The sequence below is a fragment of the Coregonus lavaretus genome (assembly GCF_964263955.1).
Source record: "Coregonus lavaretus genome assembly, contig: HAP1_SCAFFOLD_2206, whole genome shotgun sequence".
NCBI classification, from domain to species: Eukaryota; Metazoa; Chordata; class Actinopteri; order Salmoniformes; family Salmonidae; genus Coregonus; species Coregonus lavaretus.
This window is the reverse complement of record NW_028165381.1, coordinates 69,229-86,247: the sequence shown is the minus strand read 5'-3', so window position 1 is coordinate 86,247 and position 17,019 is coordinate 69,229. Positions and strand designations below refer to the sequence as shown.

The 17,019-nt window shown below is 47.0% G+C and overlaps 1 protein-coding gene across 3 annotated transcripts in view; it reads left to right on the top strand.

The window, feature by feature from the left end:
- Positions 1-4,944: 4,944 nt before the first annotated feature.
- mrpl2 (mitochondrial ribosomal protein L2) overlaps positions 4,945-17,019 on the top strand; it is a 28,052-nt gene continuing 15,977 nt past the window's right edge. Inside the window, exons 1-5 of one of the 3 annotated variants that reach the window (XM_084191040.1) lie at positions 4,962-5,036; positions 7,956-8,050; positions 11,294-11,310; positions 11,445-11,614; positions 12,757-12,898. In XM_084191040.1, coding sequence (XP_084047166.1) covers positions 7,979-8,050; positions 11,294-11,310; positions 11,445-11,614; positions 12,757-12,898 — 401 coding nt within the window. In that variant the 5' untranslated portion in view covers positions 4,962-5,036; positions 7,956-7,978. Of the gene's footprint in view, positions 5,037-7,955; positions 8,051-11,293; positions 11,311-11,361; positions 11,615-12,756; positions 12,899-17,019 lie in introns of all 3 variants that reach the window. The other 2 variants (XM_084191039.1, XM_084191041.1) reach the window with 2 other exon arrangements.

Sequence of the window (17,019 nt, the reverse complement as noted above, 5' to 3'; positions counted from 1 at the left end):
AATCGGCTTGAAAATCTATGGCAAGACTTGAAAATGGCTGTCTTGCAATGATCAACAATCAACTTGACAGAGCTTGAAGAATTTTTAAAAGAATAATGGGCAAATATTGTACAATCCGGGTATGCAAAACTTTTATAGACTACCCAAAAAAACTCACAGCTGTAATTGCCTCCAAAGGTGCTTCTTCAAAGTATTGACTCAGAGGTGTGAATAGTTATGTAAATGATATATTTATGTATTTAATTTTCAATGAATTAGTAAACATTTCTAAAATCAAGCGCTCACTTTGTCATTATGGAGTATTGTGTGTAGATGGAGACTTTTAAAAAATCAGTTTTGAATTCAGTCTGTAACCCAACAAAATGTGGAATAAGTCAAGGGGTATGAATACTGTCCTCTGTGACTTCCCAGAGCAAAATGTGGAATAAGTCAAGGGGTTTGAATACTGTCCTCTGTGACTTCCCAGAGCAAAATGTGGAATAAGTCCAGGGGTTTGAATACTGTCCTCTGTGACTTACCAGAGCAAAATGTGGAATAAGTCAAGGGGTTTGAATACTGTCCTCTGTGACTTCCCAGAGCAAAATGTGGAATAAGTCAAGGGGTTTGAATACTGTCCTCTGTGACTTCCCAGAGCAAAATGTGGAATAAGTCAAGGGGTGTGAATACTGTCCTCTGTGACTTCCCAGAGCAAAATGTGGAATAAGTCAAGGGGTTTGAATACTGTCCTCTGTGACTTCCCAGAGCAAAATGTGGAATAAGTCAAGGGGTGTGAATACTGTCCTCTGTGACTTCCCAGAGCAAAATGTGGAATAAGTCAAGGGGTTAGAATACTGTCCTCTGTGACTTCCCAGAGCAAACTATTAGCAGGTCTTGTCCTGGAGGCAGAACTGAGCCATTTCCGCTTAGATAGGCCAACTGCAAAGTCAAAATTGGCTATATTGTAAAAATGCACAAAAAAGACAAACGTTTACTTTAATGTTAGGGTTAGGCATTAGGGTTAGTAGTATGGTTAAGGTTAGGGTTAAGGTTAAGGTTAGGATTAAGGTTAGGGTTAGGCATTAGGGTTAGTAGTATGGTTAAGGCTAGGGTTAGGGTTAGGGTTAGGGTTAGGGTTAGTAGTATGGTTAAGGTTAGGATTAAGGTTAAGGTTAGGGTTAGGGTTAGTAGTATGGTTAAGGTTAGGATTAAGGTTAGGGTTAGGGTTAGTAGTATGGTTAAGGTTATGGTTAAGGTTAGGGTTAGGGTTAGGGTTAGTAGTATGGTTAAGGTTAGGGTTAGGCATTAGGGTTAGCAGTATGGTTAAGGTTAGGGTTAAGGTTGGTGGTTAGGTTAGGGTTAGGGTTAGGGTTACATTGTATGACTTTGTGGCTGTGTCAGGTAGTGAATTCAATTCAATGCCTATTCCACGTTGTAATTGTCTTTGTGTTACCCCTGTATCTGTAACTCTCTCTCTCTCTCTCTCTCTCTCTCTCTATCTCTCTCTCTCTTCTCTCTCTCTCTCCTCCCTATCTCTCCATCCCTCTCTTCCTCTTCCTCTCTCTTTCCATCTCTCTGTTCTCTGTCCCTCTCTCTGTCCCTCTCTCTCCATCCTCTCCTGTCCCTCTCTCTCCCTCTCGTCCTCTCTCTGTCCTCTCTCTCTTCCTCTCTCTCTCTCTCTCTCTCTCTCTCTTCTCTCTCTCTCTCTCTCTCTCTCTCTCTCTCTCTCTCTCTCTCTCTCTCTCTCTCTCTCTCTCTCTCTCTCTCTCTCTCTCTCTCTCCTATCTCTCCCTATCTCTCCATCCCTCTTCATCTCTCCATCCCTCTGTACCTATCTCTCTTTCCATCCTTCTCTCCGTTTCTCTGTCCCTCTCTCTGTCCCTCTCTCCTCCGTCCCTCTCTCTGTCCCCTCTCTCCATCCCTCTCTCTGTCCCTCTCTTCTCATCCCTCTCTCTCTCTCTCTCTATCTTCCTCTCTCTCTCCATCTCTCTCTCTCCCTCTCTCCATCTCTCTCTCTCCCCTCTCTCCATGTCTCTCTCCCTCTCTCATGTCTCTCTCTCCCTCTCTCCATCTCTCTCTCCCTCTCTTCATCTCTCTCCCTGTCTCTCTCTCTCGCCCTCTCTCCATGTCTCTCTCTCTCCCTCTCTCCCTCTCTCCATGTCTCTTTCTCTCTCTCCCTCTCTCCATGTCTCTCTCTCCCTCTCTCCATCTCTCTCTCCCTCTCTTAATCTCTCTCCCTGTCTCTCTCTCTCTCCCTCTCTCCATCTCTCTCTCTCCCTCTCTCCCTCTCTCTCTCTCCCTCTCTCCTTGTCTCTTTCTCAATCTCTCCCATGTCTCTCTCTCCCTCTCTCCATCTCTCTCTCCCTCTCTTCATCTCTCTCCCTGTCTCTCTCTCTCTCCCTCTCTCCATCTCTCTCTCTCCCTCTCTCCCTCTCCCTCTCTCCATCTCTCTCCCCTCCCTCTCTCCATGTCTCTTTCTCTCCATCTCTCTCTCTCCTTCTCTCTATCTCTTCCATGTCTCTCTCTCTCTCCATGTCTCTCTCTCTCCCTCTCTCCATGTCTCTCTCTCCCTCTCTCCATCTCTCTCTCCCTCTCTCCCTCTCTCTCCCTATCTCTCTCCCTCTCTCTCTCCCTCTCTCTCTCCTCTCTCTCTCCCTCTCTCTCTCCCTCTCTCTCTCTCTCTCTCTCTCTCTCTCTCTCTCTCTCTCTCTCTCTCTCTCTCTCTCTCTCTCTCTCTCTCTCTCTCTCTCTCTCTCTCTCTCTCTCTCTCTCTCTCTCTCTCTCTCTCTCTCCGTCTCTCCATGTCTCTCTCTCCCTCTCTCCATCTCTCTCTCTCCCTCTCTTCATCTCTCTCCCTGTCTCTCTCTCTCTCCCTCTCTCCATCTCTCTCTCCCTCTCTCCCTCACTCTCTCTCCCTCTCTCCCTCTCTCTCTCCCTCTCTCTCTCTCTATCCCTCTCTCCATCTCTCTCTCTCCCTCTCTCCATTTCTCTCTCTCCCTCTCTCCATCTCTCTCTCTCCCTCTCTCAATTTTCTCTCTCCCTCTCTCCATCTCTCTCTCTCCCTTTCTCCATCTCTCTCTCCCTCTCTCCATCTCTATCTCTCCCTCTCTCTCCATGTCTCTCTCCCTCTCTCCATCTCTCTCCATGTCTCTCTCTCTCTCTCCCTCTCTCCATGTCTCTCTCTCTCTCCCTCTCTCTATGTCTCTCTCTCCCGCTCTCCATCTCTCTCTCTCCCTTTCTCCATCACTCTCTCCCTCTCTCCATCTCTCTCTCTCCCTTTCTCCATCTCTCTCTCCCTCTCTCTCTCCCTCTCTCTCCATGTCTTTCTCCCTCTCTCCATCTCTCTCCATGTCTCTCTCTCTCCCTCTCTCCATGTCTCTCTCTCTCTCTCCATGTCTCTCTCCCTCTCTCCATGTCTCTCTCCATGTCTCTTTCTACGTCTCTCTCTCCCTCTCTCCATGTCTCTCTCTCCCTCTCTCTCTCCATCTTTCTCCCTCCCTCTCTCCATGTCTCTCTCTCTCTCTCTCTCTCTCCATCTCTCTCTCCCCCCTTCTCCATCTCTCTCTCTCCCTCTCTCCATCTCTCTCCAGCTCTGTCAGGAAGAATGGGCCAAAATTCACCCAACTTATTGTGGGAAGCTTGTAGAAGGCTACCCGAAACGTTTGACCCAGGTTAAACAATTTAAATGCAATGCTAGCAAATACTAATTGAGTGTATGTAAACTTCTGACCCACTGGGAATGTGATGAAAGAAATCAAAGCTTAAATAAATCCTTCTCTCTACTATTATTCTGACATTTCACATTCTTAAAATAAAGTGGTGATCCTAACTGACCTAAGACAGGGAATTTTTACTAGGATTAAATGTCAGGAATTGTGAAAATCTGAGTTTAAATGTATTTGGCTAAGGTGTATGTAAACTTCTGACTTCAACTGTACATACTGTATTACCTCGATTACCTCGTACCCCTGCACATCAACTCAGCACTGGTACTTCCTGTATATAACCATGTTATTACCTCGTACCCCTGCACATCAACTCAGCACTGGTACACACACACACATATATAAACACACATATACATATACAGTACCAGTCAGCAGTTTGGACACACCTACTCATTCAAGGGTTTTTCTTTATTTTTTACTATTTTCTACATTTTAGAATAATAGTGAAGACATCAACACTATGAAATAACACATATGGAATCATGTAGTAACCAAAGAAATGGGCTTAGTGGACTATCATTTGTTTTTCAACAGGACAATGACCCAACACACCTCCAGGCTGTGTAAGGGCTATATTACCAAGAAGGAGAGTGATGGAGTGCTGCATCAGATGACCTGGCCTCCACAATCACTCGACCTCAACCCAATTGAGATGGTTTGGGATGAGTCGGACGGCAGAGTGAAGGAAAAGCAGCCAACAAGTGCTCAGCATATATGGGAACTCCTTCAAAACGATTGGAAAAGCATTCCTCATGAAGCTGGTTGAGAGAATGCCAAGAGTGTGCAAAGCTGTCATCAAGGCAAAAGGTGTCTATTTGAAGAATCTCAAATATAAAATATATTTTGATTTGTTTAACACTTTTTTGGTTACTGCATGATTCCATATGTGTTATTACATAGCTTTGATGTCTTCACTATTATTCTACAATGTAGAAAATAGTAAAAAATAAAGAAAAACCCTTGAATGAGTAGGTGTGTCCAAACTTTTGACTGGTAGTGTATAAATATTCATCATTGTCTTAGACCACCAGCTCCATTAAAACTAGTCAAACTAGACAGTAAAACTAGTCAGTAACATGCATAAATGTCTTTAGGTCTCATTTTTCCACCTTTACTGCAATATATGTTTTATTTGATCGTTCAATACCCCGCCCAACTGGTGGGGGTAATGCACCATTAACATTGCATGCCAACCGCTGTTAAACCCCATCGAAGAAGAAGAACGAACACCACAGAAGAAGAAGAAGCTTCTGACGTCAAATATGTGCGACCCAACGTGTTAGCTGAAGGACAAGCAGAATCGAGTGGAGTGGTCGCACGAAATAACTTCAGGTGGCTATGTAGCTCATTAAATTCACGACTTTCAGCAATGAATGCCCAAATTAATACTGTATTTACATTGACGCTACGGGCTACGTCGTTAGCTACGAGATTCACACAGTAGGCAGCGTTAGCTAGCTAACGTTATCACAAGCAGACAGAACAATTGGTCCGTTATTAGCTAGTTACGATAACTTATCAAATTAGCTAGACATAGCTTGATACATTATATTGTATAAACATGCTATTCACGTTTAAGAGTTGAAGATGTATACTGTAGGTTACTGCTCAGAACGTCGTATCAGTTCGCTAGCTAGCTAACTAGCCGAGTCTAAATTTATAGCTAGTAATTTACAGCAGGGTTTCCCAAACTCGGTCCTAGCCCGGTGTTGTCTAGCCCATAAGAAGCTTGTTGCTGCTCTGTCATTCAACCTGGTTATTTGACTGACACCTGATTAGGTCATTCAACCTAGTAACATGACTGATCTTGTTGTAGGTAGTTAACATATTAATTCAACCTAATAAAGTGACAGATTGTTGTAGTTACAGGGCTGGATTAGGGCACCAGATTGAGGCGGTATTTTCTGTGCTAAACTGACCAAGACGCACCTCTAACTAGGGGTGGGCGATATATCAAATTAATTTGAATTGTTTTTGCGCGTCATTCAAAATGCCAGTATTGCAGAATCAAGTTTTTATGAGCGTTTATGTCCACTTGTTCTAATGTTGACTTTTTGGTCACATCTCGTTCGCTCCTTCTGTGCTGTGCACCTTCCCATTTACACCAGAGATCTGTATATAATGATGAGATGATCATGTTTACGCCCTAACAATGGGAGTTGTCCCAAAGGCGGGAATACAGCCGACAAGTTTAGGTTCAAAATAAGAGCATAGAAACGCATTGGGTTTATTTTGGACAGATTTTGACGAGAGTGAAACCTTTTGCTTTGCCTCTTTCTCCCAAGCCCCTCCCCCTCACAACAACAAAGATGATGCTCACTTCTTCCTCTCTGACAAATGGTTTCAACTCGCTATTTGAGGTTTGGTCCAACAGAATCGGTAAAATGGACACCGAAACACATGGAGACATTATTTTGCTGTAATAGAGGAGGAGTTAACCTTTCGAACCATACCCTGTTTATGTTTCAACTCCTCAGATTTCGAGCAGAGCAGACACTACTAAAACGGATGTACCAATTTTCTGGAAAATTAATGCTCAGTTGGTCGCGCCCGCATTACGGTATCGCTAGCAGCATTTTTGTCAAATAAAGATTGTTATACTAGCTGTTTAGTCTGTTTTTATAAATGTGCAGTAAGCAGAAAACTATTATATAAGGAATTGGCAACTCGTTCTCATTCTGAGAAATAAGGTAGGCCACTTCATTTCAACATCTGATCAAAGTGGACAGGCTAACATGCGGTTCAATAGTTGGAGACGGACAGAAGGTTGTGTTCATAACAATTCAACCGTTTTTCCTTGTTAGCTGTATTCAGAGCTTGTGAAATTATACCTAGATCCAAGTTGGCTAAATTTGAAACATAAATATTAGCTGGCTTCTCACTAGCGCTTGTGTTTGTGCTTGAGAGATTGTTTATGAGACCGGTGTTAATTTTCTATAATGCCTGCTACATTATTAGTGAATGTGCATTATGCATGGTTCTGGTTAGAAATTTTTATTTTTATTTTTTGTCATTTTAGCAGACACTCTTATCCAGAGAGACTTACAGTTAGTGAGTGCATACATTTTCATACTGGCCCCCCGTGGGAGACGAACCCACAACCCTGGCGTTGCAAGCGCCATGCTCTACCAATTGAGCTACAGGGTTACAAAAACGTTATTGCAAAAAAAGCAGGTACAACTATTTTGATAAAATAATTACATTATTAGTGGGTATTATGGTTGTGGAAGGCATATATTCAGCCTAGGTATAATTTCACAAACTCTGAATTCATTAGATTATTGCTGACTGTTTGAAATGCAGTGTATTTGACCTTTTAATTGTACAACAAAGCTTATTTAGAGAACATTTAAAAAATCGAGATGTATATTGTCAATCGCCCATGAGTTTGAAAAAATTGAGATATGAGTTTCAGTCCGTATCGCCCAGCCCTAGCTCCAACACATAATTCTGCCCCAAAACAATGAAAACTTCTCTGACCCAGTGGCATATGGGCTATTTACGTGAGCACTGATGCCGCCCATGATAAGCAGTGCCTACCCATGATAAGCAGTGCCTACTTTGCCAAAATATTTATGTTGTTATTGCGCTGTTTCCTCCCGCATGCTGTTGGAAGACCAAATAAGCTAAAGTAATATGAAGATTGGGACACACGTGATGCTTCATAATAATCATAGATGGATTTAATGTGAGCGTTTCTAGCATTAACACAAATGACTAACATGAACACGTTCATTGAACATTTGGCAATGTGAAACCAACCAGACCAAATGGGGAAAAAAGGCAATATAACAAATAATCAAACTCTGATTCGAACAGTGTGTGTACTGGGGGACTGTATAGCTCAGAACTGAGTGAAAACGCCTGTAGCATGTTAACAAACACCATCTCCTGAAAACAGAAGTCAAAATATAGTTGACATTATTTAATGAACTTACTCACGACTGCTGTGTGGGAGTGTCCATCCATCTCTGTGGGCTATATGTTAATGAGTCAGGACTATGGGTTAATAAAGACTGTGACTGCCTGGTTTACAAACGGAACCACGTGGATGGGTATTCATGAAATTGCATTGCGGGCTGACAATAGGCTACACTAGTCTAGATTTGTGTGGCAGGATGTTTTATTTTTTGGTCTCGCCTAGGGAGGCAGAACGGTCAGGACCGGGCCAGTGTAGCTAGCTAACATTATTAATTCATTCAACCCGGTCTAGGATTCAACCTAATGATGTGAATGTTATTCATCCATCAGGGTTTCCTCTGGACATTGTCGTCATGGCGGTATCATCACTATCGCGGGCTCTGCGCTCGCTGTCCTTCTCCCGGCCGGCTCTATTACCTACCCAGGTAGGCTCTAGTCAAACGGATATCGGTTATAGATATGTACTGTTTGCGCTATATATGATATGTGTTGACCAGCTGACTCCTATGAATGTTTAGACAGTAGGACAGCGCATAGTCAGGCAGGACTCAGGCCAGATATATATATATATATATATATATATATATATATATCATACATACAGCTGCGGAAAGAATTAAGAGACCACTGCAAAATTATCAGTTTCTCTGGTTTGACTATTTATAGGTATGTGTTTGGGTAAAAAAAAACATTTTTATTTTATAAACTACTGACAACATTTCTCCCAAATTCCAAATAAAAATATTGTCATTTAGAGCATTTATTTGCAGAAAATGACAACTGGTCAAAATAACAAAAAATATGCAGTGTTGTCAGACCTCGAATAATGCAAAGAAAATAAGTTAATGTTCATTTTTAAACAACACAATAGCAATGTTTTAACTTAGGAAGACTTCAGAAATCAATATTTGTTGGAATAACCCTGATTTTCAATCACAGCTTTCATGCGTCTTGGCATGCTCTCCCCCAGTCTTTCACATTGATGTTGGGTGACTTTATGCCACTCCTTGCGCAAAAATTCAAGCAGCTCGGCTTTGTTTGATGGCTTGTCACCATCCATCTTACTCTTGATCACATTCCAGAAGTTTTCAATGGGGTTCAGGTCTGGAGATTGGGCTGGCCATGACATGGTCTTGATCTGGTGGTCCTCCATCCACACCTTGATTGACCTGGCTGTGTGGCATGGCACATTGTCCTACTGGAAAAACCAATCCTCCGAGTTGGGGAATAATGTCCGAGCAAAAGAAAGCAAGTTTTCTTCCAGGACAACCTTGTACGTGGCTTGATTCATGCGTCCTTCACAAAGACAAATCTGCCCGATTCTAGCCTTGCTGAAGCACCCCCAGATCATCACCGATCCTCCACCAAATTTCACAGTGGGTGCGAGACACTGGCTTGTAGGCCTCTCCAGGTCTCCGTCTAACCATTAGACGACCAGGTGTTGGGCAAAGCTGAAAATTGGACTCATCAGAGAAGATGACTTTACTCCAGTCCTCTACGGTCCAATCCTTATGGTCTTTTGCAAACCTCAGCCTGGCTCTTCTTTGCTTCTCATTGATGAAGGGCTTTTTTCTAGCTTTGCACGACTTCAGCCCTGCTTCTAGGAGCCTGTTTCGAACCGTCCTCGCCGTGCACTTCATCCCAGCTGCCGTTTGCCATTCTTTTTGTAGGTCACTTGATGTCATCCTACGGTTGTTGAGTGACATTCGAATGAGTTGGCGGTCATCCCGGTCCGTAGAGAGTCGTTTTCGCCCTCTGCCGGTCTGTAGCTTTGTTGTCCCCAATGTCTGCTGCTTGACCTTGTTCTTATGAACCACCGTCTTTGAAATTTTAAGGATGGAAGCAACCTGACGCTCACTGTATCCCTCTGCCAGTAAAGCCAGAATTGAACCTTTATTTTCCTCACTCAAAACGTTCCTTTTCAACTCTTTTGGCATGGTCAATAGTTATTTTTTGATTAATATTACTTTTGAGGTACTATTAGCACTGTTTTTGCCATCCAGCTGGTCCTATTGCAAGAGGATAGTGATGACCACAGCAGTGGTTTTTATACTTTTCCTCGTTAAATAAGATTTGGTTCATGTGATCACCTAATCAGTACCTAATTCAGTAGAATGAGGTGTGCCTGTGTTGGAATTCAACAGACACTGGAATGGAATGGGTGTCATACATGTAGAGATGCGGATTTAAGAGATGTGCAGTGGTCTCTTCATTTTTCCACAGCTGTATATAAGTCAGTGTATTCAGACCCCTTGGCTTTTTCCACATTTTGTTACGTTACAGCCTTATTCTAAAATTGATTCAATTGTTTTTCCCCTTCATCAATCTACACACAATACCCCAAAATGAAAAAGCAAAAACTGATTTTTAGAAATTTTTGCAAATATATTACAAATAAAAAACAGATCACATTTACGTAAGTATTCAGACCCTTTACTCCGTACTTTGTTGAAGCACCTTTGGCAGCGATTACAGCCTTGAGTCTTCTTGGGTATGACGCTACAAGCTTGGCACACCTGTATATGGGGAGTTTCTCCCATTCTTCTCTGCAGATCCTCTCAAGCTCTGTCAGGTTGGATGGGGAGCATTGCTGCACAGCTATTTTCAGGTCTCTCCAGAGATGTTCGATCGGGTTCCAGTCCGGGCTCTGGCTGGGCCACTCAAGGACATTCAGAGACTTGTCCTGAAGCCACTCCTGCATTGTCTTGGCAGTGTGGTTAGGTTCATTGCCACCACCATGCTTCACCGTAGGGATGGTGCCAGTTTTCCTCCAGACGTGACGCTTGGCATTCAGGCCAAAGAGTTCAATCTTGGTTTCATCAGACCAGAGAATCTTGTTTCTCATAGTCTGAGAGTCCTTTAGGTGCCTTTTGGCAAACTCCAAGCGGGCTGTCATGTGCCTTTTACTGAGGAGTGGCTTCCGTCTGGCCACTCTACCATAAAGGCCTGATTGGTGGAGTGCTGCAGAGATGGTTGTCCTTCTGGAAGGTTCTCCCATCTCCACAGAGGAACTCTGGAGCTCTGTCAGATTGATCGTTAGGTTCTTGGTCACCTCCCTGACCAAGGCCCTTCTCCCCCGATTGCTCAGTTTGGCCGGGCGGCCTGCTCTAGGAAGAGTATTGGTGGTTCCAAACTTTTTCCATTTAAGAATGATGGAGGCCACTGTGTTCTTGGGGACCTTCAATGCTTTAGACATTTTTTGGTACCCTTCCCCAGATCTGTGCCTCAACACAATCCTGTCTCAGAGCTCAACGGACAATTCCTTCGACCTCATGGCTTGGTTTTTGCTCTGACATGCACTGTCAACTGTGGGACCTTATATAGACAGGTGTGTGCCTTTCCAAATCATGTCCAATCAATTGCATTTTCCAAAGGTGGACTCAAATCAAGTTGTAGAAACATCTCAAGGACGATCAATGGAAACAGGATGCACCTGAGCTCAATTTCAAGTCTCATAGCAAAGGGTCTGAATACTTATGTAAATAAGTTATTTCTGTTTTCTAAAAACCTGTTTTTCGCGTTGTCATTATGGGGTATTGTGTGTAGACTGATGAGGAAAAGCATTTGATCCATTTTAGAAAAAGGCTGTAACGTAACAAAATGTTGAAAAAGTCAAGGGGTCTGAATACTTTCTGAATGGACTGTGTGTGTCTGTGTTATGTTCATAGACAGTAGGACAGACTGTCTGTGTTATGTTCATAGACAGTAGGACAGACTGTCTGTGTTATGTTCATAGACAGTAGGACAGACTGTGCTCCGGGCCCAGACCAGCTCCATGTTGTCTCCCCCTCTAACCTGCTCTGGGTGGAGAGGCACTGTGCTCCGGGCCCAGACCAGCTCCATGTTGTCTCCCCCTCTAACCTGCTCTGGGTGGAGAGGCTTCCTGACTACAACCTGTCTGGAGCAGAACAGAAACACATGGAAACAGAGGGAGAAATACTCCATTAGGCCTATAGGCATGAAGAAGACTGGAGGCAGAGATCACTCAGGTAAGCCTAACCCCTACTCTCTACCCCTAACCCCTACTCTCTACCCCTAACCCCTACTCTCTACCCCTAACCCCTACTCTCTACCCCTAACCCCTACTCTCTACCCCTAACCCCTACTCTCTACCCCTAACCCCTACTCTCTACCCCTAACCCCTACTCTCTACCCCTAACCCCTACTCTCTACCCCTAACCCCTACTCTCTACCCCTAACCCCTACTCTCTACCCCTAACCCCTACTCTCTACCCCTAACCCCTACTCTCTACCCCTAACCCCTACTCTCTACCCCTAACCCCTTATCTCTACCCCTAACCCCTACTCTCTACCCCTAACCCCTACTCTCTACCCCTAACCCCTACTCTCTACCCCTAACCCCTTATCTCTACCCCTAACCCCTACTCTCTACCCCTAACCCCTTATCTCTACCCCTAACCCCTACTCTCTACCCCTAACCCCTACTCTCTACCCCTAACCCCTTATCTCTACCCCTAACCCCTACTCTCTACCCCTAACCCCTTATCTCTACCCCTAACCCCTACTCTCTACCCCTAACCCCTACTCTCTACCCCTAACCCCTTATCTCTACCCCTAACCCCTTATCTCTACCCATAGTACACCATCAGACAGACTGATCCTAACACAGTGAGACTGACTGGGACAGACTGATCCTAACACAGTGAGACTGACTGGGACAGACTGATCCTAACACAGTGAGACTGACTGGGACAGACTGATCCTAACACAGTGAGACTGACTGGGACAGACTGATCCTAACACAGTGAGACTGACTGGGACAGACTGATCCTAACACAGTGAGACTGACTGGGACAGACTGATCCTAACACAGTGAGACTGACTGGGACAGACTGATCCTAACACAGTGAGACTGACTGGGACAGACTGATCCTAACACAGTGAGACTGACTGGGACAGACTGATCCTAACACAGTGAGACTGACTGGGACAGACTGATCCTAACACAGTGAGACTGACTGGGACAGACTGATCCTAACACAGTGAGACTGACTGGGACAGACTGATCCTAACACAGTGAGACTGACTGGGACAGACTGATCCTAACACAGTGAGACTGACTGGGACAGACATATCATTGATTGAGCTATATTTCCCAACTGACCTATAGGGAGGGTTCGTACGCATGGCATTGGAGGAGGCCATAAACAGAGATACCGTTGGATTGACTTCCAACGTCTCCGCTATGAACCAGGCAGAGAGGAGCAGACCTTCGAGGAGAGGGTGGTGGAGGTCCGGTATGACCCCTGCAGGTATGAGAATTACTCTTAACCTTACCCTGTTGATGTCTCCCACCTTACCCTGTTGCTGCCCCCCCACCTTACCCTGTTGTTGGCCCCCCCACCTTACCCTGTTGCTGCCCCCCCACCTTACCCTGTTGTTGGCCCCCCACCTTACCCTGTTGTTGCCCCCCCACCTTACCCTGTTGTTGCCCCCCCACCTTACCCTGTTGTTGCCCCCCCACCTTACCCTGTTGTTGCCCCCCCCACCTTACCCTGTTGTTGGCCCCCCACCTTACCCTGTTGTTGCCCCCCCACCTTACCTTGTTGATGTCTCCCACCTTACCCTGTTGATGTCTCCCACCTTACCCTGTTGTTGCCCCCCCCCACCTTACCCTGTTGTTGCCCCTCCCACCTTACCCTGTTGTTGGCCCCCCACCTTACCCTGTTGTTGCCCCCCCACCTTACCCTGTTGATGTCCCCCCACCTTACCCTGTTGTTGCCCCCCCCCCACCTTACCCTGTTGATGTCTCCCACCTTACCCTGTTGTTGCCCCCCCCCCCCACCTTACCCTGTTGTTGCCCCCCCACCTTACCCTGTTGTTGCCCCCCCCCCCACCTTACCCTGTTGTTTCCCCCCCCCCACCTTACCCTGTTGTTGCCCCCCCCCCCCCACCTTACCCTGTTGTTGCCCCCCCCACCTTACCCTGTTGTTGGCCCCCCCACCTTACCCTGTTGTTGGCCCCCCACCTTACCCTGTTGTTGGCCCCCCCACCTTACCCTGTTGTTGCCCCCCCACCTTACCCTGTTGTTGCCCCCCCACCTTACCCTGTTGATGTCTCCCACCTTACCCTGTTGTTGCCCCCCCACCTTACCCTGTTGTTGCCCCCCCACCTTACCCTGTTGTTGCCCCCCCACCTTACCCTGTTGATGTCCCCCCACCTTACCCTGTTGATGGCCCCCCCACCTTACCCTGTTGTTGCCCCCCCACCTTACCCTGTTGTTGGCCCCCCCACCTTACCCTGTTGATGTCTCCCACCTTACCCTGTTGATGGCCCCCCCACCTTACCCTGTTGTTGCCCCCCCACCTTACCCTGTTGTTGCCCCTCCCACCTTACCCTGTTGTTGGCCCCCCCACCTTACCCTGTTGTTGCCCCCCCCCCACCTTACCCTGTTGTTGCCCCCCCACCTTACCCTGTTGTTGCCCCCCCCCACCTTACCCTGTTGTTGCCCCTCCCACCTTACCCTGTTGTTGGCCCCCCCACCTTACCCTGTTGTTGCCCCCCCCCCACCTTACCCTGTTGTTGCCCCCCCACCTTACCCTGTTGTTGCCCCCCCCCACCTTACCCTGTTGTTGCCCCTCCCACCTTACCCTGTTGTTGGCCCCCCCACCTTACCCTGTTGTTGCCCCCCCACCTTACCCTGTTGTTGGCCCCCCCACCTTACCCTGTTGTTGCCCCCCCACCTTACCCTGTTGTTGTCCCCCCCACCTTACCCTGTTGATGTCTCCCACCTTACCCTGTTGTTGCCCCCCCACCTTACCCTGTTGATGTCTCCCACCTTACCCTGTTGTTGCCCCCCCACCTTACCCTGTTGATGTCTCCCACCTTACCCTGTTGTTGGCCCCCCCACCTTACCCTGTTGATGTCTCCCACCTTACCCTGTTGTTGCCCCCCCCACCTTACCCTGTTGATGTCTCCCACCTTACCCTGTTGTTGCCCCCCCACCTTACCCTGTTGTTGCCCCCCCCCACCTTACCCTGTTGATGTCTCCCACCTTACCCTGTTGTTGCCCCTCCCCCACCGTACCCTGTTGTTGGCCCCCCCACCTTACCCTGTTGTTGCCCCCCCACCTTACCCTGTTGTTGCCCCCCCACCTTACCCTGTTGATGTCTCCCCACCTTACCCTGTTGATGTCTCCCACCTTACCCTGTTGTTGCCCCCCCCACCTTACCCTGTTGTTGCCCCCCCCACCTTACCCTGTTGTTGCCCCCCCACCTTACCCTGTTGTTGCCCCCCCACCTTACCCTGTTGATGTCTCCCACCTTACCCTGTTGTTGCCCCCCCCCACCTTACCCTGTTGATGTCTCCCACCTTACCCTGTTGTTGCCCCCCCCACCTTACCCTGTTGTTGCCCCCCCACCTTACCCTGTTGTTGCCCCCCCACCTTACCCTGTTGTTGCCCCCCCCACCTTACCCTGTTGTTGCCCCCCCACCTTACCCTGTTGATGTCTCCCACCTTACCCTGTTGTTGCCCCCCCACCTTACCCTGTTGTTGCCCCCCCACCTTACCCTGTTGTTGCCCCCCCACCTTACCCTGTTGTTGGCCCCCCCACCTTACCCTGTTGTTGGCCCCCCCACCTTACCCTGTTGTTGGCCCCCCACCTTACCCTGTTGTTGGCCCCCCACCTTACCCTGTTGTTGGCCCCCCCCACCTTACCCTGTTGTTGCCCCCCCCCACCTTACCCTGTTGTTGCCCCCCCCCCACCTTACCCTGTTGTTGCCCCCCCACCTTACCCTGTTGTTGCCCCCCCACCTTACCCTGTTGATGTCCCCCCACCTTACCCTGTTGTTGGCCCCCCACCTTACCCTGTTGTTGGCCCCCCCTCTTACCCTGTTGATAAGGTGGGTGCCGGAGGAGATGGCTGCCGTTTTACGGCTCCTAACCAATTGTGTGTGTTTTTTTCGTTATTTGTAACTTATTTTTTACATAATGTTTCTGCCACAGTCTCTTATAACCAAAAAGAGCTTCTGGATATCAGGACAGCGATTACTCACCTCGTATAGGACGAAGATTTTTCTTTAACGAGTCTGACGCGAAGGATTTACTTCAGAAACCCGACAAGGCCCAAATCCCTGTCATTCGCATTAGAAAGAGACGGAGATATCGGGGATGTAGGTCGGGGTGCCTTGTAAGGATCCGAATAACAGCTGGTGCACAAAATCTAATTATAAGGAAGTCTCAAGGTATTGCTCGCCTGAGGTATCTCATGATAAGCTGTAGACCACACTATTTACCAAGAGATTTTTCATCTATTTTTCATAGCTGTCTATTTACCACCACAAACTGATGCTGGCTCAACGAGCTGTATAAGGCCATAAGCAAACAAAAAATGCTCATCCAGATGCAGCGCTCCTAGTGGCCGGGGACTTTAATGCAGGGAAACTTAAATCCGTTTTACCTAATTTCTACCAGCATGTTAAATGTGCAACCAGAGGGAAAAAAACTCTAGACCACCTTTACTCCACACACAGAGATGCATACAAAGCTCTCCCTCGCCCTCCATTTGGCAAATCTGACCATAACTCTATCCTCCTGATTCCTGCTTACAAGCTAAAACTAAAGCAGGAAGTACCAGTGACTCGCTCAATACAGAAGTGGTCAGATGATGCAGATGCTAAGCTACAGGACTGTTTTGCTAGCACAGACTGGAATATGTTCAGAGATTCTTCCGATGGCATTGAGGAGTACACCACATCAGTCACTGGCTTCATCAATAAGTGCATCGATGACGTCGTCCCCACAGTGACCGTACGTACATACCCCAACCAGAAGCCATGGATTAAAGGTAACATCCGCACTGAGCTAAAGGGTAGTAGAGCTTCCGCTTTCAAGGAGCGGGACTCTAACCCGGACGCTTATAAGAAATCCCGCTATGCCCTCCGACGAACCATCAAACAGGCAAAGCGTCAATACAGGACTAAGATCGAATCGTACTACACCGGCTCTGACGCTCGTCGGATGTGGCAGGGCTTGAAAACTATTACAGACTACAAAGGGAAGCACATCCGCGAGCTTCCCAGTGACACGAGCCTACCAGACGAGTTAAATTACTTCAATGCTCGCTTCGAGGGAAGCAACACTGAAGCATGCATGAGAGCATCAGCTGTTCAGGACGGCTGTGTGATCACGCTCTCCGTAGCCGATGTGAGTAAGACCTTTAAACAGGTCAACATTCACAAGGCTGCAGGGCCAGACAGATTACCAGGACGTGTACTCAGAGCATGCGCTGACCAACTGGCAAGTATCTTCACTGACATTTTCAACCTCTCCCTGTCTGAGTCTGTAATACCAACATGTTTCAAGCAGACCACCATAGTCCTTGTGCCCAAGAACACTAGGGTAACCTGCCTAAATGACTACCAACACGTAGCA